At 37.9% G+C, this 27,695-nt stretch overlaps 1 protein-coding gene and 1 pseudogene across 7 annotated transcripts in view; one reads left to right on the forward strand and one right to left on the reverse strand.

The window, feature by feature from the left end:
- Window positions 1–27,695, reverse strand: part of Ccdc88a (coiled-coil domain containing 88A) — a 139,952-nt gene that overhangs the window by 90,520 nt on the left and 21,737 nt on the right. For all 7 annotated transcript variants that reach the window (XR_007588959.1, XM_050123859.1, XM_050123860.1 and 4 more), the window contains exons 3-4: window positions 15,893–16,001; window positions 2,140–2,209 (exon numbers count right to left, since the gene is read on the reverse strand). Coding sequence is in view for 6 of the 7 variants with exons in the window: in XM_050123859.1 (XP_049979816.1) it covers window positions 2,140–2,209; window positions 15,893–16,001 (179 nt within the window). In the remaining variant the exon portion in view is untranslated. The remainder of the gene's footprint in view (window positions 1–2,139; window positions 2,210–15,892; window positions 16,002–27,695) is intronic.
- LOC126489545 (60S ribosomal protein L28-like) lies at window positions 10,442–10,876 on the forward strand (annotated as a pseudogene).

Consider the following 27,695-nt stretch of genomic DNA (forward strand, 5'->3'; position numbering starts at 1 on the left):
TGACAGCAGGAGACATGGCAAGGATACTCCTTCTTAAAAGAGTTACAGAGTAGATAAAGAAGCTTTAAGCTAAGTATGCTAACTGCACCTACACCTTTTCTCTAAATTGTACTTACCATCCCTCTAGATTATGCTGATATAAGAACATATCAGAGTTGCTTGGGTCTGCCCCTCTTTAGTAGTTTTTAGTAAAATATAAACATTATGGTTCATCTACTGATACAATTTAAATATATTTCTCACTGCACAGGTTCCTAAGGATCGGAACCTTAAATGTACATCACAGTGAGTCTAATAAAATAAACTGGGTGTGGTAGTTCATACCTATAATCCCAACACCCCAGAGACTGAAGTAGAACTACATGAGCTACCCTGGGCTACACAGTGAGTTCCAAGCTAGTTTGAGTCTACAGTGTGAGATCCTGTTTCTTTCTTTTTTTTTTTTTTTTTTTGGTTTTTCGAGACAGGGTTTCTCTGTGGCTTTGGAGCCTGTCCTGGAACTAGCTCTGTAGACCAGGCTGGCCTCGAACTCATAGAGATCTGCCTGCCTCTGTCTCCCGAGTGCTGGGATTAAAGGCATGCGCCACCATCGCCCAGCTGAGATCCTGTTTCACAATAATAAATTTTAAGAAAAGAAAGATCTGTATGTTAAAAACTGGATAAAAGTTATCCAGAACTTTTAACAGAACTGCAGAACAATCTTTGTTAACATGCATTCAATTAAGATAGTCTTAAAACATTTGGCTGAACACAACCACAAACATAAAATTCAGAAAGATTTTCACTGTCAGGTTAACTTACCTGTGATGAATAAGAGACTTTATCTTATTTTCCATGAAGCTATTTTTTCTAGACTTACTAGGTCATTTTAACAATCAGTACACACTCTTCGGTTGTAACTTTGGCTACAAGTTGCTTTCCTTCCCCTCCTCAATTCCTTAGTGAACCACTTCCACCACCATAAACAGATCTCATATGTGCAGTCCTTCTTGACATGTCACCAGAGTCCCAACTCTAACCCTGACAATTTTAAGAATAATTAACACTCTATGTTTTTACATGCCTTAGTATTTTGTACATATCTCTGTCATATGAATTATATGACCTTACACTCATCTTTGGATCTTTCACCAAACCACAAGATTTTCTAGCACATGAACCATTTCTCCCTATGACTTGTAGTTAGTTACTAAATACATATGAAATAAAAAACAGTTCCGTTCTGCATGCTAATCTCCCTGTGTATCTCTAAAGATTATCTAGGTTAAAAAAAAAGATTATCTAGGTAACTGAATTCCTGAGTTTATTACTAATGAATTTAATTGGTAGTTTCCTCTATAAAAAACAGCTGCTTACATACTGCCTTCTATGTGGATTTTATTTTTTGTTTCAACTGGGCAAGGGTTCAAGTAAAAGAGGACATATTCAATTTGAATATCATGCAGCCTACAAGGATTAAGTCCTTTCCTGAAATGTTTCATAGCTACTAGGTAATTGTTCAAACATTAAATTCTAGGGTGGATGGGTACAGCAACTGTCTGGTGTATATAAGGCCCTAGGAACATGTTCCAGAAACAGCAAAAATATTAGTAAAAGAGCATGAGTTTTTGAGTATAATAATTTAAATAATCTAAAAACCTGCCTTTCATCCTTCCACTAAAGCTGTTTAATATAAATTAAAATGTTTACTAGTAAAACTTTCAATTTAAAGGCTGGAATGCCTTTTATGATTATAAAAATGAACTACAAACAAACAAGAAAATCCAGAGCTCCAACAATTTTGGCAATAGTAAATAAGCATTTAAGTATAAAACTTAAAAACAAGTTTCAACATCATTTGTTTTCTAACATGACTGCTTGGACTGAGATAATAAAAACCATAATACATCACCAAATACCAGCTTAATATGGCAGAGAAGATTACTGATTTAGTGTTGACGTGTATCTCACCAACAACTTAAATATTGTGAGTTTCTTTTCTCTCTACAAACAGAAATATCATTCCCAACTTTTCCTACTGATGTTGTGGAAAAACCTACTGAGAATGGAGATAAATAATCAAGCCCCTGCCTGGTAAACATTACTAGTGTCACAAAAACATAAGGCATTATTATCCCCTTATAGCAACTTAAAACTTACCAGAAAAGGGATTTTTGCCAATGATTAAGACATTTGGCAATGACATCATGATCAACTGCTGCAGAGTCTCCTGTAAAACGATACCCAGTAGTTAGTAACTGTATGGCTCATGCTGGCTAGGAAGACTCACCACTTCTGTGGGCGCGCTACATTAAAAACAAACATGCAAAGGATCTATTACGTCTTAAGTTTTGCACCTTATGAGTTAAATAAGTTATGACAGACTTAAATGATCAAGCATGGTGGCTCATATCTATAACTCTCTCACCTGTGAGGCTGAGAAAGGAGTTCTTTTTACAAGTCTGAATCAGCCTGGCTTAAATATTGAGTCTGAGATAGCCTCAGCTAAAGAATAAAACCCTATCTCAAAATATAAAGTAAATAACTTAAAAGGGAAAACCTCAATTTATTTTGATTTTTAGATTCTTTTCATTGAAGCAAAATGAAGACTATCACTTTAAGTTTTTAAAAACATAAATATTTATTTTAAAGCAATTGCTACTTTTTTCTTTTTAGTTTTTTGAGATGGCATTTCTCTGAATAACAGCCCTGGCTGTCTTGGAACTCACTCTGTAGATCAGGCTGGCCTCGAAATTACAGAGATCTGCCTGCCTCTGCTTCCTCAGTACTGGTATCAACATTGAATGTCAAGCCACCACCACCCGGCAGCAATCATTATTTTGTCTATACCATACTTCATGAAAATAACCTTCCTCTGAATTCACCCTCTTAAATAAAGCTTATGGAAAAAAGTTTTATCTTAAAGACTTTACAGATAAAAAATAAACACTTATTTTTGAGGAACACGAGTCAATATTGATAATCAGAAACATTAACCTATTGACTTGCCATGTGACACTCTGTATCCGTCAACTGTTACAAGCAAAACTGTCCAATTGGGTGATAATCTTCAGCATGGTCCACAACTCTTGTTTCTTCATTCTCTCCTCAGTAACCCACCCTCCCATTCTATTGTTCCCTACTTCTCCCAAGTCACTGTTCCCACAATGAGAAGATGACATCATGCTCCCTCATCACCGCAGTCAGCAGTGACCTCATGCAAACACACCCTGACATTTACACCATGAGTCTGCTTATATTTTTATATAATTGCTAAATTTACTATCATGTAAAATTAACATACAATATGAATGCTTAGTATAGTGTACCAAATAGCAATATAATTTGTTTATAACAACTTTTGTTGGGGAGAATAGAAAGTTAAAAGTACAAAATCATTAAATTGTTGAAACTGTATCTTGAAATTAATATGAAAATTATTTTTACTTTACAGTGTTAATTTAATTCTGATAATAGTAATACGGAATAGAAAGACAGTTAAAAATTACACAATTTTTTAAAGAAAATTATTTTTTAGTTGATTCTTATTGAGCTCTACATTTTTCTCTGCTCCCCTTCCTGCTTCTCCCCCTTTCCCTTCAACCCTCTCCCAAGGTCCCCATGCTCTCAATTTACTCAGGAGATCTTGTTAAAAGAAAATTAATTTCTAGTTGGCTACCTTAGAATATTTTAGATCTTAGATTTGTTTTCGTGAACCATCTATTTCCCTAATATAGTCTTACAAGTAGTATTTTCAAACATATACAACATATAAGCTGCAATGGTGCCACATGCCTGCGACCCCAGAACTTGAGGTAAGTCAGAGGAGCGCTGCAAGTTGAAGGCCAACCTGGCCTACACTAAGAGTTCCAAGCTAGTAGTGGTGATGTATACCTTTAACTCAGCACTCAGCAGAGGCAGGCAGAGCACTGAGCTCAAAGCATACCAGGTCTACATAGTGAGATCCAGGAAAGCCAAGGTTACATATATGAGACCAAGTCTCAAAACAAAGCAAAAATAACCCACCCAAAACAAGCCCCCCCAAAAAGATATAAAAGTATTACCATAATTAAACCTTTATTGTGTTATTCCCAGGCCCGTAGACTTTCACCTAACTCTAAAGATTGTCATATCAAGGTGTTAAAGAAACCGGGGCAAGGAGATGGAAATGAACACAAGATAAACATGACTTTACGAAGAAGATCATAAAACAGAGCAAGGACAACATATAAATGAACTAGTTAAGATAATTTTGATTTGGTACATGTGATAAGCCTATAAAATTCATGAAAAGGTAAAAACTGCAATATACCTGAAAGAGAAATATTTTAGAAAACTGAAGCATTTGTTCAACAAATACTGAAAGCTCACTATTTGTCATATATTATTCTAAGCAATCACCAGCTCTGAGGGAGCACACATTTTAGTAAGAGTAAACAAAATAATAAACACATACTTTAGGTCGTGAGTGCTACAGATAAAAATAAAGCAAGAAGGGCTGGAGAGATGGCTCAGAGGTTGATGTGCTATTTATTCAGAGGACCTGAGTTTAGATCCCAGCACCACTTCAGGTACCTCACAACTACCTCTAACTATCCAAGGGTTTCCCTATTCTGGCTACACAGACATCTGCACAATGTGGCACTCATATACACATAAATAAAAATTTTAAATATAAAAAAAACAAAAATAAAGCAGGAATGAAAAGCATTAGTAGGCCTGGTGGTGGTGGCACATGCCTTTAATCCCAGCACTCAGGAGGTAGAGTTAGGCGGATCTCTGTGAGTTCGAGGCCAACCTGGTGTACAGGATGGAGTTCAAAGCTACTGAGAAACCCTGTCTCAAAAAAAAAAAAGGGGGTGAAGAGTATTAGTAAATGTGGAATGTTGAAATTTTTGAAGACATGCAAGTCCTCAAATATAGAAAATATGAGCATTTCTAAGGCTATTAAAAGTAAAATTTCACTGGAAAAAAGATTCAATTCCGGCATAAAGACAGTTCAAATGATTTGGAGAAATAAAAAAAATATAAAAGAAAATATAAAAAAAAACTCTGGAAATCATTATAGTAATAAAAACACTGCATGCATCTCAAAGGATATAGAAAGTAACTTCATCCTTAATATCTTTAGTTGGTACTATTAAATTTAATATAAAAATGTTAAGTTTATTTTTATCTATACACAAACGTGTATCAGCTAAAGTTCATATACCTTTTCAAAAGACTCTAAGAAAGATGTTTTAACTGTCTTCCAGGTATAAACAGTAGCTCTATTTGGAAGATAATGTGAAGCACCAGAGTTTGAGGGTAAGATAGCAGGCCAGCTCCGAACAAGGAATCCACTACTTCACTCTCAAAACACCCAAAGTCCCTGAGAAGTGACCTAGTAAGAAAATGCTACATTGGGGAAGCAGGAACCTCGACTGAGAAAACACCTCTATCAGATTGGCCTAAAAAAATAAAAAGGAAACCAAAAATAAATAAATGAAAATTAAACATGCCTCACCCACAGGATGCAACAGTAGCAGCCCAAAGGCGGATGTGGTTAGCTCTTACAGAGGACCTGAGTTTGGTCCCCACTACCCAAAACTCCAGAAGATTTGATGGGTATAGGACAGTCTGTGGCATTTTTATATTTTTGGTTGTGAGCCTAGCCTTTAATGGCCGAGCCATCTCTCCAGCCGCTGTGACATTTAAAAAAAAAATACTATGAAAAAGAAAACAAAAAAAGAAAAAAAAATACTATGAATGGTGGATGTGAGAGGACTTAGGTCACCATGGACAGTGCCACCTTTGGGCAGGTAGTGGGCTGAATAAAGAACAAGCTTTGTTTGATTTCCTGCCTCCAGATTCCTGATAGAGTTCCTGCCCTAACTTCTCTCAATGATGGACTATAATGTGGACGTGTAAGCCAAACAAACCCTTTATTCCACAAGTCGGTTTCGATTATGGGTTTTACTATAGATTAGAAAACAAACTAGGATAACATCCCTAGTGAAGAAAACTGCAAAAACTCTCAACAAATAGAAAAAAAATCATTCATTATGATCTTAATTCAAGGGACACAGAGATGGTTCAACAAACTCAAACCACTAAATGTAATATATACCACATAGACTCAAGGACAGAAATCTCTTTAAATCATTTTTTAAAAGATTTATTTATTTTAATTTTATTTCATACATGTAAGTGTCTGCTTACACGTATGTAAGGCACCAACTGGGTGCCTAGTGCCTGAGGAGGCCAGAACAGGGCACTGGATCTCCTAGAACTGGAGTTATAGACAGGTGAAAGTACCTAGTCGGTGTTGAGAAGTAAACCCAGGTACTCTGCAAGACAGCAAGTGCTCTTAACCACTAAGTCATCTTACAGTCCTACTGGCCATCTTGATAGATGGCTTTTGAAAATGAACAAGCAAGCCTGAAGAAACTCAGAATAGAAGATAAATCTCAGCATAATCAAGAATATATGTGACAAACATGAATATCATATTAAATGGAGGGGGGAAAATATCAGGGTATCGCTACCAAATCAGGAGAAAGAAAGTGTCCACTTGATTCACTCTTACTCAGTATCATGCTGGAAATTTTATATACAGCAAGACATGAGAGGCACACATACAAAAGGAACACAAAATGGAAGGGTAACCAAGTATTTTTATTTGAAGATAACATAACTGTATACATAATATACTACAATAAAAAAGCCTTGGAACTTGTAAAAACTTTCAGCAAGGATCAGAAAGATGGCTCAGAAGTTTGGAGCTCTTGCTGCTCTTTCAGAAGACCCAAGTTTAGTTCCTTCCCACCACGCAAATGGAAGTTTACAACTGCTTATAATTCCAGCTCCAGAAAAATGAGACATTCTCTTCTATCCTCTGTGGGCACCCACACCACACTCAGCCACATACACTCATTCCATTCCATACTGCACTCACACCCCCCCCCACCCACCCACAGCACACCCATACCACACAACCCCCCACACAGAAATAAACCTTTAAAAAAATCAACTAATCTTATATTTAAACAACAGTAAAAAACTTTCAGCAAAGTAGCAGGATACAAAATATACACATAGGGCTGGAGAGATGACTCAGTGGTTAAAAGAACTGGGCCTGGGTTCAATTCCCAGCACCCACATGACAGCTCACAACCATCTGTAACTTCAGTTCCAGGGGATCAGATGCTCTCTTATGACCACCACAGGACATCAGGCAAGCACAGTGTACAGACATACATGCAGGCACAACACTCACACACGTAAAATAAATATAAATGTAATTTTAAAAATTATCAGTGCATTCATGCTCATTCAAAAACAAAACCAAACAGAGCATGTAGCCTTCCAATATCTATATCTATATCTATATCTATATCTATATCTATATCTATATCTATATCTATATCTATATCTATATCTATCTATCTATATATATATATATATATCAATAGTAAGCAGGCTGAGGAAGAAATCAGAGAAACAATCCCATTCAAAACTACCTGAAAAACAAACAGAACAAATAAAATACCTTAAAATAAATGTAATCAAGTGGTAAAATGCCACTACAATGAAAACTTTAAAATACTTAAAGGAATTGAAGAAGACACTAGAAAGAGGGAAAAAAAACTCTCAATGCTCATTGGTTATAAGAATCAATACTGTGAAATGGCTATATTTCCAGAAGCCTTATACAGATTAAATACAACCTCCATCAAAACACCCATGCCATTCTCATAGAAATAGAAAAAAATTGTAAAATTAATTTGGAAGCAAAGAAACCCTATGAAACCAATGAATCACCATACTTGATTTCAAGTTATACTATAGAAGCATAGGAATAAAAAGCAGCATGCCACAGGCACAAAAGCAGATATAATCAGACTGAATCAGAATAAAAGACAAACATAAACCCACACAGTTTGATGTTTTGGTTTTTCCCTCCAAAGATGTCCAAAACTCACTAGAGAAAAGACAGTCTCTATTTTTCCAACAAATGTTGCTGGGGAAAAAACTAGAAACACAAAGGTAGAATGAAATTGGCTTCTTATCTCTTGCCCTACACAGAAATCTACTTCAAACAAACAGAGAAAGCTGCTGGAGGAAAGCAGAAAGAAGCACTGTACCACACCACACAGATGAGGGATTTCTGGGCGCAGCTGTAGTTACGTAGACTATACGGCAAATGGAGTCTCATGAGGCAAACTTCTGAACAGCAAAGGAAGCGGGGTCAAGAGATAATGTACAGAATGGGAGGGAAAATTTTGCCAGTTATACATCAGTATCTAGACTATACAAGAAACTTAAAACTGAACAGAGAAGTATCTCAAAACCCAAACCAGGTATGAACACTAGAAAATAAGAAAGTGAAGAAATTTTTAGTAAGATAGCAACGTTATAGAAGACTCTATGCATTAAAAATTAATAAATAAATAAATAAATAATAAAAATCAGGGTAATAAAAAGAGGCAGGTTCCTTTAAAGTATTCAGAACAAAGTGCCTCAATTCTTTGTCATTTCTTTGAACTATTTGGTCTATTTTTTAAACATGTTTATTATTCTTAGAATTATTCTTACTGGCCAGGGAGGGTAGCAGCAGCCATCCACCAGACAGGGAGATTATTTGAGTCAATACCATGAGCCATAACTCCCAAGCTATGAGACAATCAAAGAGGAGTATGGGGAGACTGAACTGGGATAATCCCATAACTCAGATGTGGTGAGGACCACTGTGATCAACATGCCCAGAAAGGTCTCTGTGCCTGACCATGTCGTCTGGTCCCTGCTCAATGAACTCTTTTTGAATATCTGTTGCCTGGGTTTCACTGCCTATGCCTAATCTGTGAAGACCAAGGACAGGAAGATGATGGGCCATGTGACTGGAGCCCAGACCTATGCCTCCACTGGCAAATGTGTGACTATCAGCTCCCTGATCTTCAGCATCCTACTGGTACCATTATTGTCTCCACCACCTCTGTGGCAGTCTTTCAAGCCTTTTCACAAAGAATGCCACATTTTGGATTCAGTCCTGCCCTGTGCTACACAGTTCAGAGCTGCCTGCCCCATAATCCTTTCTTACTCTACACATATGCAAATGTTACCTTCATACATCTGTCCACAGTGGGTTCAAAAAAGTGCACATGCTGATAAAAAAGAATTATTTTTACCTCTTATATTATTTTTTAAAAATAATTTATTTACGATCTTATTTTTAATCCTTTTTGTAGATTTACTTAATCACATTTGTTCTGTTACTTCTTTTCATCTTGTGCTTAAAAATTCTGTTTTTCTTTTTTTGTCTCATTTTGCCTTCCTTTTTCATTCATTCTTTTCCTGACAGCATCCTTTAGTTTACACATTTACTATTACTTTTATCCTAGTTATAAACTTCATAATTAACATGAATTTTCCCATTTTCTTATCTACAGCATTTAGTGGTATATCATTTATAGTTAATTTTTATTTCTGTGCATATGCTTTGTCATGGTGTGTCTGCAGTTGGGGAAGTTTGTTTTCTCCTTTCTGAGATGCAACAGGAATTAAGCATGTGAGAGAAATTTTCCGCCTAAGATGAATCCCTAGTAAAGAGATAACATACCTGACAAAGGTATAAATTGCAAATTTTCATGTTTGCAATTTAAACATGAAAAAAGCAACAGGCCCCCTCCTGTATAAGTTCACGCTTAGGGGACATGTGTGAAGGCCCATGGCTCTACTCTAAAGGAAAGGCAGAAGAATCTCTATGAGTCTGAGGTCAGCATGGCCTACATAATGAGCTTCAGAGTAATCTACATAGTGAGAGCCTGTCTAAAAATGAAAAAAAAAGTTTTAAAAAGAAAATTCACAATAAAATATCATTAAATGAATTAAAAGATACAGAAATGGTTGAAATGTAAAACAACACAACAGTCTAGTTTAAAACTGATCAATAACCTCAAAGAGACGTCACACAAGCTGATGAGTAAAGTATGAAAGTAGATTCAGGACCTAGGCAACAAGCTCAGCAATACAGATAAGAAATCCAGCAAGCAAATGGATAACACACCAAAGAGACAAACGGAAGTGAACCCAGAAAAGTAAAGAAGTGAAAATTTCAATGAATCAAATAAAACAAAAAATCAGATTGACTAGCAGCGCCAAATGAGAGATAGTCAATGATTGAAGATAGAGAAACGGAAATATTACAGCCCCGTACCCTCCAAAAAACCAAAAATAACCAAAACTATAAAGACATCTAGGCCACAACCAAGAAACTGATCCTGAGGACCCAATGAATACACAAGAAATTGTCAAAACACAAACTTAAAAAGCATACAAAACATTTTTAAAAATACTAGAAAATTCCCCAAATCTAAGAAAACCTTGAATATCCAAGTACAGGACCCATTAAGAACCCTCAACAGATGAGACACAAAAGAAATTTCTTTCCGTCTCCGTCTACCATAGAAGAGGAGGCGCCGCCATGTCTGCGCATCTGCAATAGATGGTCGTTCGGAACTGCTCCAGTTTCCTGATCAAGAGGAATAAGCAGACGCACAGCACCGGACCCAATAATCTGAAAGCCCGCAACTCCTTCCGCTACAACGGGCTGATTCACCGCAAGACAGTGGGAGTGGAGTCAGCGGCCAACGGCAAAGGGGTCGTGGTGGTCACGAGACGCAGGTCCGGTCAGCGCAAACCAGCTACTTCTTACGTAAGGACCACCATCAACAACAATGCACGGGCCACCCTGAGCAGCATCAGGCACATGATCCGAAAGAACAAGTACCGCCCCGATCTGCGCATAGCGGCCATCCGCAGGGCCAGTGCCATCCTACGAAGCCAGAAGCCTGTGGTGGTGAAGAGGAAACGGACCCGTCCCACCAAGAGCTCCTGAGCCCTACACCCCAGAAGCAATAAAGAGTCTACTGACTTTTTTCAACCATAAAAAAAAAGAAAAAAAAATACATGTTGTTAAAATGCTAAAACCACAAAATGAAACAATTTTAAAAGTTGCAAGAAAAAACACCAGTTCACTTAAAAAGAAAACTCATCAGAATAGCACTAGGCCTCTCAGTGGAAAACGCTAGTCAGGAAAATACACAACACATCCCAAGGGCTGAGAGTAAAGAACGGCCAACCAACATGACTATAACTAGCAGACTCGTTTTTCTTTGTTAAACTGTCTCCTTCATTACATAATTACTTCATTTGTCACATTTTATGCTTTTGACCTAAATTTCATTTTGTTAATATATTTTATATTCTATTCATCTTTGTTTCCTTTTCCTATAAAGTATGTTCACTGACTCCCTAAGTTCAAACTATATTTTACTCTTGAATTGTTTCTTTCCTGATGAACAATTAGTTCTTTTTATCTCCATCCAGCTGTTGTTACTATTTTGACTCCAGGTTTTATTCCAAGTACATACACAGTTAATGATGGGTAGATATATGTCTATGCTGTTTTTTTCTGGATGTTTTAAATATTTCTTTCCATTGTTTCAATTTGTTTTTGATCTGGTGTTTTTATGTGTTGATAAAATTCTATCAGACTCTTTTAAAATCAACAGAGAATAAAAATGTTGTAAGTGCAGCACAGACTAAAAGCAATGCATAGCTACTAAACCAGCACTGCAGAAGATAATTAACGTAGTTAAAGGGTGAAAGAAAAGTCACAATTTTTAGATTAGGAAAGAATAAAACTTAGAGAGAGAAACAGATGACAAAAAGGAAAAAATAAAATATGTCCAACTCAGTAAAACACCAAACCTCTAAGGTAAACAAGAGAGAAAGAATGATGTCGTTTCTTTTTTTCCAAAGAGGAGAACAAGTTTACAGAAGTCAGCAAATAAGTCAGTATACAACTAAATGTAGACAGTCCTAACTAAATTAAAAGATGCGTTCCAGGGCTGAGGACACAGGACAGTGGTACTCACTGCACAATACAGCAAACACACACAAAAATAACTTACTGAATTAAGAAAATCCTACTGTTTTCTATCTGCAAAAAAAGAATGAAAGTAAAAAGAGAATTAAGTGGAAGCTGAGACAATTAAGAATAGCAATATGTAATTCTGAAAAGAGTTGATATCAAGTCAAAGCAATCAGAAGAGAGAACAATCTTTACTATCAACAAACTATAAGATAATTAGTCAAGAATATACAGTTGTAGGGGCTGAAGAGACAGATGGCTCAGTGGCTAAGACTGCTGCTCTTGTAGAGGACCCACATGGCAATTAACAACGTTCTGTAACTCTAGTTCCAAGGGATATGATGCCCTTTTCTGATACCCATAGGCACTGCACATATGTGCTACACAGGCATAAATATAGGCGAAACATGGATACACATAAACTAAAGTCTTAAAAATCAAAAAGGACTGAAGAGATGGCTCAGTAGTTAAAAGTACTTGTTGCTTTTACAGAGACCTACATTTGATTCCCATTACTCACATGGTATTTACAATCATCAGTACCACCAGTTCCAAATGATCTGACCCCCTCTTCTGACATTGGACACTCACACGGGAGAAAGAAATCTGCAGCTTGGTTTAAAGAACCACTGGTTTAGTCGGGCAGTGGTGGCGCACGCCTTTAATTCCAGCACTCAGGAGGCAGAGGCAGAGGCAGGCGGATCTCTATGAATTCGAGGCCAGCCTGGTCTACAAGAGCTAGTTCCAGGATAGGCACCAAAGCTACAGAGAAACCTTGTCTCGAAAAAGAAAAGAAACATTGGTTTGATTTGAAAAATACTTAGTCAAATTGGAAGAAAATAGAGACGCTGAAGAGATGGCTCAGTGGTTAAGATGACTTGCTGTTTTTGCAGAAATTTCATTTCCAGCACCCACATGGCAGTTCACAACTACCTGTAACTACAGTCCAGAGGATAACACACCCTCTTCTGGCTTCTGTAGGCTCCTGCCCACACACATGGTGCACATACATATATTCAGACAAACACTCATATAATAAATCTTTAGAGAAAAAATACAAATCAAGAAGGGTTTAAAAGCCATAAAGATTATTTAATCTATTCCATGGTTATAGCACTATTTTACAAAAGAACACAGATACAGGCTAACTTTGGCCTTTGTTAAGTATGATGAGCACTTAAGTATTTTCAGAGTGGATGAGAAACAAATTTCATATAAAAATACTAATTTCAAGAACACCGAGAAAGAAAGAGCAGAAAGAACCTAACTAAGAGCCAGAGGGTCTCATGCAGTCTTCTGGACATGACATCACTACTGTACTTAGGAACAGGCTGCCAGCAAGATCAGTCACCCAGCAGGCAGCACTAAAAGGATTTGGTGGGGGAGGGGTTTCCAGGAGGAGTGGGAGGGCATAGCAAGTGAGGGTGATTGGATATAATTAAGACACACTGTATATACGTACATGAAATTGTGAAACAAGAAATAAAAGATTTTCCTCAGAATACTTCAACCAATAATCAGGGAGAATTGTAGACACAATGATCCAGTTCTCTGCTATGAAACAATGGTCTTGTACCCTGAAAAGATTTGTCACTTGTATTGGTTTAATAAAATGTTGACTGGCCAGTAGTCAGGCAGGAAGTATAGGTGGGCAACCAGGAAGGAAGTATAGGTGGGGCGACCAGAATAGGAGAATTCTGGGAAGACGAAAGGCTGAGTCTGTAGTCATCACCCAGACACAGAGGAAGCAAGATGAGAATGCCTCACTAATAAAAGGTACCAAGCCACATGGCTAACATAGACAAGAATTTTCGGATATAAGAGTTAGTTAATAAGAAGCCTGAGCTAATAGGCCAACCAGTCCATAATTAATGTAAGCCTCTGTGTGTTTCTTTAGAACTGAATGGCTGCGGAACCGGGTGGGAAAGAAACCTCTGTCATCATTTTCCAAAACAATTTTATGTTCATATGCACCTACTAATAATGCTTCAAAGTATATAAAGGAAAACTTGGTAAATCCTTCAGCTTAAGGTAGCACTTCAACTCTTCTTTCTCAATAGTCAAAAGCTCAAGAGAGAAATCAATAAAGCTATACTAAGTAATTATAAAGAAAAGTCACTTGCCCATCTACCTCCGTTGGCAGAGCATGGAACTCTTTTAACTTTCTTTTTATTCATTCTTTGTGCCTTTCACATCATGCATCTCCATCACATTTATTTCCCTGTCCCTTCATATCTGCCCTCTGTCCTTGCAACTCCCCCCCCAAATAAAATAAAATAAAATAAAACTTAGGAGAAAAAAAAGGACAAATCTTGTTATGGAAGCTGTAATGTGACATAGTAAGTCATACAGTAAAACCTTTTTATCCATATATCTTTACTTGCAAATGTTTATTGCAAAGAGGTCTGGTTTGAGGCCTCTGGTTTCTGCTACACTATCAAATACTGGGCCTCACTGGGACTCCTCTTGATTATCCTGATGTTGCCCTGTGTTGTGGAGATCCTGAAGCTTTGGGTCCCTTCACATGCTCCAGCAGATCACAGATGGAGTGGATGTTGGGCTGGGCCAACACATAACCCTGGTTCTGGGCCAGGGTAGTTACAGGGTTGGTCAACCTGTTAGTTTTCCCTTGCCCTCATCACCAGGGTGATCTCTCCTGTATTGCCTTGGCTAGTCCATCCCTTGCAGTGATGACCAAGGGGCTAGGCCCTTGGTCCAGGAGAACGCTCCTGTTTTCATGTCCTCAGAATTAGTTCTCCCACACCTACACCTTCAGGGTCAGCTCTACTGTGATGCCCAACTGTGGCATAGGGGTCACTCTCCTGAGTGCTGTACTCTCCAGTTATATGACCTCAGGGTCAGCTCTTCCTCCTGCCTCATGCATTGATGGATAGAGTGGGTTTCTCCCCCACCCATGTTGCCACATGACAGATGAGTAATGGGCACAGCTCTTCCATCTCACCCAAACCTCTGCCAATGGGGCTGGCTCTATTGTGCTGTCTATGTGAGACGCAGGGGCAGCTCTCCTGCCCTTATTCTCTCAGGGCCAGCTCTCCCACCTGCCTCAGGTATTGATGGTGGGGGGGGCATCTCTTCCACTGTCCTGAACATGGGACTCTTAATCCCAGGGTTGTAGGTTTAAGCCCCATGTTGAGAGGTGTCTGTTTTTGTCTGAGTGAGTTTATATATTCAACTCAAATTTGGAGCCAGGCTTGATAGCCATGCCTTTAGCCCCTGCACTCAGGAGGCAGAGGCAGGCAGATCTCTGAATTCAAAGCCATCCTGGTCTATAAAGCAAGTTCCAGGAGAGCCATGGCTACAAAGAAAGACTGTCTCAAACAAACAAACAAACAAACAAACAAAAAACCAAACCAAACCAACCTGCACTCCAAAAAAAGGTCAAAAAATCAGAAGCATATAAACTAAATTTTCTAAACAAAGAATTTAATTACATAAAAAACTTTGTATGTTTTAAAAGCACACTTCTCCATAACTCATACATAAAACAGAACAAAGCATACTAAAATAAACATTTAAATATTGCTTATGAAACAAAAGTTTGTGTAAAGCAAATACACCAATCTTAAGTGATACTTTAGTGGCATTAAGAATTAAGGTTTGGGGCTAGAGAAATGGCTCAGATGTTAAGAGCACTGGTTGCTCTTTCTGAGTATTCTGGCTCATTTCACAGCAACCACATGGTGATTCACAACCATCTGTTATTCCAGTTCCAGGGGCTCTGTCTCCTTCTGGCCTCCATACTCACTAAGCACGCACATGGTACACAGGCATACATGCAGGCAAAATATCCAGATATTTAAAAAAATAATGCTCAGAATTAACAACTGAAATATGTATCCAACTTAGTGTAAAAAAAGCACACATCAAAAATGTAACTCATGTAGGCCACCATACTATTACATTTATAAAAGTTCTTAATAATCATTTTAAAATATAAATGTGTACAAAATACTAATTTAAAAGAAAACAGCCACTTACCTGATAATAAAATTTTATCTGTTTCACCAAAATGGATAGATTATGAATTCTAAGTGAAGCATCATTGTTGACTTTTTTATTTACTCTCTGACTCTCCGATTTAGGATTACTGAAAGAAATTGGGGGGAGGGGACACCTTTTTAATTATATTGAAACAAGATATAAAATACAATAGTTTCTTTTTAAAATTATGCATCCATTTGTGCTAATAAGTGATATGAAACAAATTATTGCTTTCTTATATATTCTGTGCTTCTAATATCAATACATATAATATTCCTTAATTGGTGGTAAAATATATCTGAAACCAAAATAAGATGTCCTTAATTGTCATGTCACTTTTTATTCTTGGAAGAAATAACCTCCTAATTCCATCCTCCTAAAATAAATCTACTTACACAAAGAATTCAAAATATAGGTTAAAAAATATAGGTTATTATTCCGAGTGGTTATTTATTCTCATACTGTAATGTGAATTATATTTCATCAAGAAACATCCCAGAAATTAAAAAATGAAGTAGATAACAGAAGTTGGTGCTTTAACCTTGTGTAAATTTTGGAAATTGAATAAAACCAAAGGGATACATATTTTAAAGAAGAAAAAATTATAGTAGAAACTCATGATATGGTTAAGAATGAAAAACTGAAATTGGTACTGGGACTGGAGAGATGATTCAGAGGTTAGAAGCACTGGCTGTTCTTCCAGAGAACCAGGGTTTGATTCTTAGCACCCAGTGGTAGCTCACAACTCTCAGTAATTCCAGTCACAGAGGATTCCACGCCTTTTTCTGGCCTCTTTTGAGTACCAGGGACATGCATCATACAAAGACATGCATGCAGGCAAAACATCCATCCATATTAAAAACATGGGGTGTGATCGAAGAGCAGAAGGTTCTGGCTGGAACATAAGCTTTGAGCGAGTTTATTAAGAGCAAACAAGACAACATGGAGAATAATACTGACAACCCATTGAAGGGCTAAGCCTACAATATAAAGTAGCCTGCTGCTGAACAGTTGCTGGCACAAAATATAATGACCCTAATATCCAGCATACAATAAAATAATTACTAAATACAACAAATGAAAAGCAATCCATGACCTGGCAAGAAAATGGAAGCAATCATTAAAAACACTCTTGGGAGCATGAAGACCATGGGAGAGGATAGAAAGGGAGGGAAGAGGAAGAGAGGGGAGTGGAGAAAAATATATAGCTCAATAAAAAGATTTTTAAAAAGAAATAAATGAGAAAAAGAAGTATCAGATAGTTATTTTGAAACAGCCACTATAAGCCTTGGAGTGTGGAAGAACAGTAGAGTACAATGTTGAGGTCTGACAGTCGATCTCCAATACCATAGGTGGGGGAGGCAAGACAAAAATATAATCATAATCCCAGGAAAATTCTTCACACACTTCGAAATAACAATACTCTCAACTTCATATGGAAAAACAACAACGACAAAAAAATCCAAGATAGCCAAAGCAATCCTGTATAGGATTGTACAATAAAAGAATTTTGATTATCTCTGACTTCAAACTCTACTACAGAGCTACAGTACTGAAAACAGTCTGGTATTGGCATAAAAACAGACAGGAGGACCAATGGAACCGAACTGAAGACACAGATATCAATCCACACACCTACGAACACCTGATTTTTGACAAAGAAGCAAAAATAAATAAATAAATAAATAAATAAATAAATAAATAAATAAATAAAGCATATTCAACAAATGAATGTAACTGGATATCAACATGTAGAAGAATGAAAATAGACCCATATCTATCACCATGCACAAATCTCAAGTCCAAATAGATCAATGACATCAACATAAAGCCAGCCACACTGAACCTCACAGAAGAGAAAGTGGGAAATACACTTGAACACACTGGCACAAAAGACTACTCCCTAAATATAACCCCAGTAGCACAGACACTGAGAGAAACAATTTATATATGGGACCTTCTGAAACTGAGAAGCTTCTGTAATGCAAAGGACACATTCAACAAGATAAACAAACGGCAGCTTACAGAATGGGAAAAGATCTTCACCAACTCTACATTGGACAGAGGACTGATCTCCAAAATATACAAAAAACTCAAGAAACGTGACATCAAAAGAACAAATAATCCAATAAAAAAAATGGAGTACAGACCTAAACAGAGAACTCTCAACAGACGGATCTAAAATGGTTGAAAGACACTTAAGGAACTGTTCAACATCCTTAGCCATCAGAGAAATGCAAATCAAAATAACTCTGAGAGTCCATTTTACACCTGTCAGAATGGCCAGGATCAAAAACACTGATGACAGCTTATGCTAGAGAGATGTGGGGTAAAGGGGACACTTCTGCATTGCTGGTGGGAGTGCATACCGGTACAGCCCCTTTGGATATCAGTAAGGCAATTTCTCAGAAAATTAGGAAACAATCTACCTCAAGACCCAGCAATACTTCTGTTGGGTACATACCTAAAAGACGCTCAATCATACCACAAGGACATGTGCTCAACTGTGTTCATAGCAGCATTATTTGTAATAGCCAGAACCTGGAAACAACCTAGATGTCCCTCAGCCGAAGAATGAATAAAGAACATGTGGTTCATTTACACAATGGATTACTACACAGTAGCAAAAAATAATGACATCTTGCTATTTACAGGCAAATGGACAGAAATAGAAAAAACATATTGAGTGAGGTAACCCAGACCCAGAAAGACAAATGTAATATGTATTCACTCATGAGTGGCTTTTGGACATAAAGAAAAGAAAAACCAGCCTACAGGCTACCACCCCAGAGAAACTAGATAACAAAGAGGACCTTAACAAAGACATACATGGATCTATATAGGAAGGAGAAAAAAAAATAAGATCTCCTGAGTAGATTGGGCATGTGGAAATCATGAGAAAGGGCTGAAAGGAAGAGGGGAGGAAGGGATGAGAGTGAAGAAAAATGTATAGCTCAATAAAAACAATAAAAAAATCTGAAACAAAATGTAAACATGGCATACACTTCCCATCCAAGCCAGCACAGACTAAAGACAGGAAAAGGTAAGGTTCATACCCTTCCTTCTGGTGCAAACTTCAACTGCCCACTAGATCTGCCCCAGAGAAAAAAAGTGATGGACAGCCTCCTGCTTCTGGGCAACACCTTCACCACTCAGTGACACCCATTCCAGCTAGGAAGGTGAAACATTGTTTGATTACTAGGATATCTGAATAGAAAAACTCCTAGTTAAGAGAATAGACTCTCTGGCCTAGGTAGAGGTCTAACACTCTATCTGAACCTCATTATTCATTATCTTTGGGAAGGCAGGCTAAAGAAATAAGTAGAATAATTTAGTCATTTCATGAGAGATTAAACATTTTCTTCCCAGAATCCCCACCAAGTGTAATTACTTATGGAGAACAGACCTGTAAGGCTGTCCTGGATTATTTAGTAAAGTGCTTATTTCTTTTCTAATACCTTTTTTCTAAGCATGCTCTCCTTAAGAATTTGGGCCTTCCTCCCAACATTTTGGGTTTCCTTAGTCTTTCTCAGAAGTCTACCATGTGACCCTCTATACCCACTTAAATTGATATGGCCTTTTTCTTTCCTTCCTCTATTAGGTTTTACCCTTGTCTGCTGGGGGCAGGGGGTTTGGTTCTAATAAAATTGTTCTTGAGCTTCCATTTAAATAAACTCTTAATTTTTTCATTAGTAAGACTAAGAACCCCCAAAGAGACTCAATTTCCCCGTTATCTCCTCTCCAAAGTAGCCTGGGTAGTCAAAAAAGCCCAACACGTAATCCACCTCCAGTTCGCACCTCTGCCACTGAAGGGAAGCAACAGGACACGGTCCACTCTGCTTAACTGGCACACACACACACATAACACTCCACACACACCCTGGCTTGTGAAGTAAAGAAGCCAAGGGATCCTCTACTTCAATGCACACTTCCACAAACCTTACCAACTATAGGCTCTGAAGATCAGAAAACACAAACACTGCCCTCAGTGTAAATCCCCACACTACCATGGCCCACTGCCTCAGGCTTATAGGGCTGTGCTCCTCTCTTCCAAACTGACATCACCTTCAACTACCTCTCCCCACAACCAACACTAATTCTACAGCTAAGCTTTAAGCAACAATGAACACTGCTAGGACTCATGAGGCAAAGGAAACATGAAGCACAGAAGCATGCTTATTCTACTCGGCTGTGCTGGAAAGATATAAAACACTAGTAACATATAAAGCCATCACAAAAACGTCTCTTCAAAAATCAACAACCCCACATACCCCATTCCACAAATCCAGCAAAAGCCTCCTTTCCATGCCAGCTACCAGAATTCCAAGAAGACCACCCATTGGCAGACTGCCCCCACTCTCCAAGTGCTCACCCAGCCTACCCTCAACTACCCCTCCCCTCCTTGTAGCCATATTCTGGCCCACAAATCCAGTCTGAAGTTCAGTCCCCAACATGAGTACAGCTCAACCACAGGCGACTCTAGTCAGAAGACCAGAGAGGAAACAGAGACCAAGGAACAAATCAGCCATCCAACAAAGACAAACTCAGAAATCAGCACCTAGACCCCAAACCCAGTTGCCCAGTAACCACCAGCAAGCACCTAATATTTCAACAGAGGTGAAACACAAGAAAACTACCTTAAAACCAATTTTATGAAGATGATGAGATCCTTAATAGCAAATGAAAAAATCCTTTAAAGAAATCTAAACAAACAGTTGAGGAAATGCATTAAACCATTCAAGACCTGAAAACAGAAAGAGAAACAATAAAGAAAACAAACTGAGGGACTCCTGGAGATAGAAAACCTAGGTAAGCTAACAGGAAATACAGATGCAAGCATTGCCAACAGAATACAAGAGAGGGAAGAGTAATCTCACGTGTTGAAGATATGACATAAGAAATATATACATTGGTCAAAGAAACCATTAAATAATAATAATAAAAAACCCCTGACACAAACATCCAAGAAATCTGGGACACTATGAAAACACTACACATACGAGTAATAGAAATAGGAGCTGGAGAGATAGCTAAAAGGTTAAGAGCACTGACTTTTCTTCCAGAGGTCCTGAGTTCAATTCCCAGCAACCACACGGTGGCTCACAACTATCTGTAATGAAATCTGGTGCCCTCTTCTGGCCTGCAGGGATATATGTAGGCAGAATGCTGTATACATAATAAACAAACAAACCTTTAAAAAAAAAAAAAGAGTAATCAGAATAGAAGGAGAAGAATTCCAGCTCAAAGGCCCAGAAAATATTTTCAACAAAATCATAGAAGAAAATTTCTCTATCCTAAAGAAGGACATGACCTATAAAAGAACAAGAACACCAAAAAGATTGGACCAGAAAAGAAAGACACCTTGCCACATAATAATCAAAACACTAAACATACAGAACAGAAAAAGAATATTAAAAGTTGAAACGGAAAAAAGACAAGTAACATATAAAGGCAAACCTATTAGAATTATACCCAATTTCTCAATGCAGACTCTAAAAGCCAGAATGGCCTGGACAGATGCCCTGCAGGCTCTAAGGGACCACAGATGCCGGTCCAGATTACTATACCCAATTAACTAAAAGATGAAGAGAATATCCAAACTAACAAAATCAGAAATGAAAAGAGGACCATAACAACAGACACACAGGAAATGCAAAGAACCATCAGGTCATACTTCAAAAATCTGTACTCCACAAAATTGGAAAATCTAAAAGAAATGAACTATTTTCTCAATAGATACCACTTACCAAAGTTAAATCAAGACCAGATAAACAACTTAAATAGATCAATAACCCCTAATATATAGAAGCAGTCATTAAAAAAAAAGCCCAACAAAAAAGTTCAGGGCCTGATAGTTCCAGTGTGAAAAGAAGAGTTAATGCCAATACTCTTTAAATTATTCCACAAAACAGAAAGAGAAGGAACATTGCCAGATTCATTTTATGAGGTCCCAGTCACCCCATACCTAAACCACAAAAAGATTAAAAAAGAAAAAACCAGAATTACAGACCATTTTTTCCCTCATGAATACAGATGCAAAAATACTCAATGAAATATTCGCAAACTGAATCCAAGAATAAATCCAAAAGATTATCTACCATGATCAAGTAGGCTTCATTTCAGAGATGCAGGGATGATTCAATAAATGAAAATCTGTCAATATAATCCACCATCTAAACAAACTGAAAGAAAAAAAAATGATCATCTCACTAGATGCCAAAAATGCCTCTGACAAAATCCAGTATCCCTTCATGATAAAAGTCTTGGAGAGAGTAAGAATACAAAGGACATACCTCAACATAATAAAGGCAATTTACAGGAACCCTATAGACAACATCAAATCTAATGAAGAGAAACTCAAAGCAATTCCACTAAAATCAGGGACATGACAATTCTGTCCACTCTCTCCAGATCTATTCAATATAGTTCTGGAAGTTGAAGCAATAAGACAGTTGAAGAAGATCAAGGGGATACAAATTCGAAAGGAAGAAGTCAAAGTATCACTATTTGCAGAAGATAGGATAGTATACATAAGCAACCTCAAAAATTCTACTAGGGAACTTCTATCGCTGATAAACACCTTCCATGATGTGGCTGGACACAATATTAACTCAAAAGAAAATCAGTATCCCTCCTATAAACAGATGACGGAAAGACTGAGAAAGAAATCAGGGAAACAACACCCTTCACAATAGCCAAAAACAATATAAAATACCTTAGTCTAACTTTAACCTAGTGAAAGACCCATATGACAAGAACTTCAAGGATTTGAAGAAAAAAAAACTAAATAGGATATCAGAAAACAGAAAGATCTCCTACGCTCATGGACTTGTACGGTCACTATGGAAATCAATGAGGTGGTTCCTCAGAAAACTGGGAATCCATATACTTCAAGATCCAGCTATACCACTACTGAGCAAATACCCAAAAGAAGGTACCACAAGAGCACTTGCTCAATTATGTGCTTAGTGGCTTTCATAATAGCCAGAAACTGGAAACAACTTAGTTATTCCTCAACTGAAGAAAAATAATGAAAATGTGGTACATTTACACATTGGAATATTGCTTAGATGTCAAAAAATGACATCATGAAATGTGCAGGCAAATGGTTGGAAATAGAAAAAAAATCATCCTGAGAGAGGCAACCCAGCCCAGAAAGACAAACATGGTATGTACTCACTTATAAGTGGACATTAGTTAGCTATTATTAAAGGGTAATCCATTACTATCCACAGACCCAGAGAACTTAGATAAAGAAGAAAGGTCTGGGGATCATGGTTCTCACTGGGAAGGGGTAATAAATAGATTTTGTGAGTGCACTGGGGGCAGGTGGGGATGGGAACTAGAGGAATCAGGTGGGGGAGGAAGGGAGGAACAGAGGAAGAGTATGGGGAGATGACTGGCATTTGCGGGTAATGCAGAAACCTAGTACAGTAGAATTTCCTAGACCTATGAGGGTGACCCTAGTGAGGGCTCCTAGTGAAGGAGGATATGGAACCTGAACAGGCCATCTGTAACCAGGCAAGGTTCCCAGTGGTGGAACTGGGACACCAACCTACCCACAAAACTTATGACCCACAACCTGTCCTGCCCACAAGATGCACTGGGGCAATGCTGGCTCAGAACTTGAGGGAGTGGTCAACAAATGACTGGTATAACTTGAGGCACAAGCCAGGAGAGGGAGACTATGTGGACACTACCCAGATGGCCAGGATCAGGAAGCTGGATTACCCAGAGACCTAGGGTATAACCAAACACAACTGATAAATATTCTGCTATACTCATGGATTAGTGCCTAAACCAATCATCATCAGAGAGGCTTCCTCCAGCAGCAGATGGAAACAGGTACTGAGACCCACAAACAAGCATTTGGCAAGGGAATCCTCCAAAAATGGGAGTGGGGGTGGGGGTTTATAGGAGCCAGAGAGTTCAAAGATACCAGGAGAAAACAGCCCACAGAAGCAACCAAGCAGGGCTCATGGGGGCTCACAGAGACTGCAGCAACAATCATGGAGCCTGCATGGACCTGCACATAGGCCCTCGCACACATACTGTGGTTGTTTAGCTCAGGTGTCTCTGATTCTTTTGCCTGCTACTTCATCCAGCTTTGATATGAGGGTTTATGCCTACTTTTATTGTACATTGTTATGCCAAGTTGGGCTGATAACACTGGGAGGCCTGCTCTTTTCTGAAAGGAAATGGAAAAGCAGTGGACCAGAAGGAGAAGGGATGTAGGTGAGGGGAGGGAAGGAAGCAATCAGGATGTAATGTATGAGAGAAGAAAAAAAATCAACATCCCCATAGTAACAGGCTCCCCCATGACATGTATAAATGTTTGAACAAATTCAAACAATCGCCTTAAAAAGAAATCAAAAACAGATGAATGAAATAAATAGGAAGTCAACACAGGATACAACGGAATTCAACAACAACAACAAAAAAATAGATAAAAAATAGATATACAGAAGAAATAACAAATTGCAATGAAAAACTCAATTAAAAACCTAAGGCCAAATAACAGAACTGATCATATAGAGGACTAATATCCTACACAGGACACTGTTGTGAAATATTATTTTAAGATGTGTCACATTTGTTTATCAGGTGGAATATTTATAAAATGATGCAAAGCTGTGCTGCTTTGCCTGTCTAAAACACCTGACTCGTCTAAGAAAGAGCGGAGTGACCTGTAACTGGCAGAAGAAAGCCTAGGTTGGGCTGGATGGCAGAGAGAATAGGAGGGGAAATCTGGGAAGAGAGGACCAAGGAACAGGAAATGAAGGCGAGAGGACATCAGGGGTCAGCCACCCAGCTACACAGAAAGCCATACAGTAATAAGTAAAGAAAGCCCAGAGACAAAAAGTAGTCAGGATAATTTAAGAAAAGTTGGCAAGAAACATGTCAAGCTAAGGCCAGGCATTAATAAGATCCCATGTATTTATTTGGGAGTTGGGTGGTGGGGACCCCTGAGAGCAAATAGTAAAAAAAGAACAAATACAGGACATCTAACAGGACTTGAGAATAAGGTAAAGAAATGAGACTATTTCTTAAAATCAATAACATTTTTTAAATACAGCAACAGACCATACAAGATTTGTAGAATATTATGAAAAAGCGAAGTTTAAAAAGTGTGAACATAAGAGAATAAGTCTATGTTAAAAGCATAGCAAGTATTTTAAGAAAAAAATTCATAGAAGAAAAATTTCTAGATCTAAGTAAAGAGATGCCAATCCAGGCACAAGAGGCCTACAGAACACCAAATAGAACCAGAAAGAACAGCCCTTCACCAAGGCAAACTATGCCATGCTTAAAACAAGAAATACACAGAACCAAGGCAAGCCTGTCAGATTAACAGCTGACTTTTCAAAGGAAACTTAAAATCCAGAAGAGCTGAAGCAATGTACTTCAAGTCCTGAAATTTCAAAGATGCCAAATGTGATTACTATTGCCAGAAGAACTACCTGTCACAAAGGAAGAAAGAAACTTCCCATGAAAAACAGCAGGGTACAGTAATTGATAAGAAAGAACTAAGCCAGCTCTCTACAAAGAATAATGGAGGGAATGCATCAAACGTAAGAGACTGATTAAATCTAAGAAGTGACACAGAAAGAATAATGGTAATAAGACAGTTGTTGAGCAAGTAAAGACTAAGAAAAACAACAAAATGAAAAGAATTAATACAAACCTTTCAATAACTGAATAGCAAGAGACTCAACTTCCCCATCAAAACACACAAACTTGAATTATTGGAGCAGTACACAGGATCCTTTGTCTTGCCTCCAAGCAAACTATCTTGCCACCAAAATTAGACAATACCTTTGAAAGAAAGATGGACAAAGGTGTTCAAACTAAATGAAACCAGAAAATAAGCAGGAGTCACTATTTGATATATGATAAAATAGACCAACACAAATTAGAAGTGATGAAAGTCACTTCATAACAAGTAAGGAAAACAATCTATCAAGAGGACATTATTATTCTAAACAATCATACAAAACACAGGTGTACCTGGTATTGGAGGTCCTTTTGTTTATGTGTTGCTTTCATTGGTTAATGAATAAAGAAACTGCCTTAGTCTTTTGATAGGGCAGAACTAGGTAGGCAGGGAAAACAGAACTGAATGCTGGGAAGAAGAAAGCAGAGTCAGGGAGAAGCCATGGATCCTCTGCCTGAGATGGACGCCAGTTAGAATCTTTCTCAGTAAGCCACTGCCATGTGGCATATACAGATGAATAGAAATGGGTTAAATTAAGATGGTGCACACCTTTAATTCCAGCACTTGGGAGGCAGAGGCAGGCGGATCTTAGTGAGTTTGAGGCCAGCCTGGTCTACAAGAGCTAGTTCCAGGATAGGCTCCAAAGCTACAGAGAAACCCTGTCTCGAAAAACCAAAATAAATAAATAAAGAATTAGCCAACAAAGCTGGGCAGTGGTGGCACACGCCTTTAATCCCAGCACTTGGGAGGCAGAGGCAGGTGGATCTCTGTGAGTTCCAGGCCAGCCTGGTCTACAAGAGCTAGTTCCAGAACAGGCACCAAATGCTGTCTTCAAAATCCAAAAAAAAAAGAAAGAAAGAAAGAAAGAAAGAAAGAAAGAAAGAAAGAAAGAAAGAAAGAAAGAAAGAAAGAAAGAAAAGAATTAGTCAATAAGAAACTAGAGATAATGGGCCAAGCAGTGTTTTAATGAATACAATTTCTGTGAGGTTATTTTAGGGCTAAGCTAGCAGGGCGGCCAGGAAGCACAAGTGGGCCCTCTTTTTATAATATGTACCCAATTTCATAAAACAAAGATTGATTTAAAAATCACACATTAGCCACGTGGTGGTGGCACACACCTTTAATCCCAGCACTTGGGAGGCAGAGGCAGGCAGATCTCTGTGAGTTCGAGGCCAGCCTGGTCTAAAAGAGCTAGTTCCAGGATAGGCTCCAAAGCTACAGAGAAACCTTGTCTCGAAAAACAAAAACAAAAACAAAAAAAATCACACATTAAGTCCAAGACAGTTATCAAGACAGGTCTTCAAGCAAAAAATGAATAGAGGAAAAATGGAGCTAAATGACACTATATATCAAACAGAACTAACATATATATAGAACATTCAACTCAATACTGCAGACCAGACATCCTTCTCAGCAATCCATGAGGCTCTAAAACTAGCCACATACTAGGACACAAAGCTGTCTCAACATACAGGAAAATAAAAGTAATTCTATGCAGTTTATCTTACGAAGGCTATAGAGCTAAAAATCAACAGTGTGTGTGGGACACACACACACACACACACACACACACACACACACACACACACACACACACACACACAAAAGGTAGTCCAGAGAATTCACAGCTCTAAATTCCCAGATCACAAAATCAGAGAAGTCTTCAGCAAAGTCTCAAATAAACAACTTAAAGGTGTGCATTCTCGAGGCCTTAAAAAACAAGAACAAACTAAACTCAAATTTAGGAGATAGAATAAACTAAGTAAGATCAGGGTAGAAATAAATTAGAAATTATTGATAAACCCTTAGACAAATAAACCATGAGAGAAAAGACCCAAATTAACAAGATTAGGGGCAAATGGAGAGACACTACATCTGTTGCCAATGAAATCCAGTCTCATGGACATACTTTAAAAACTTATAGTCCATCAAGTTGGAAAATCTAAAAGAAATTGATGAGTTTCTAAATGCACATGACCGACTAAGTTAATCAAGAAAAGATTTTAAAAAACATGTAGAGGTCCAGTTTAACAAATATCATTTTTTGAAAAGACTTATTCAAAGTGCACTTTGGCTTCTATGTAA

The sequence above is a fragment of the Alexandromys fortis genome, unplaced genomic scaffold (genome assembly GCF_014885135.2).
Source record: "Alexandromys fortis isolate MF-2015 unplaced genomic scaffold, M_Fortis_MF-2015_v1.1 scaffold_210, whole genome shotgun sequence".
NCBI lineage: Eukaryota > Metazoa > Chordata > Mammalia > Rodentia > Cricetidae > Alexandromys > Alexandromys fortis.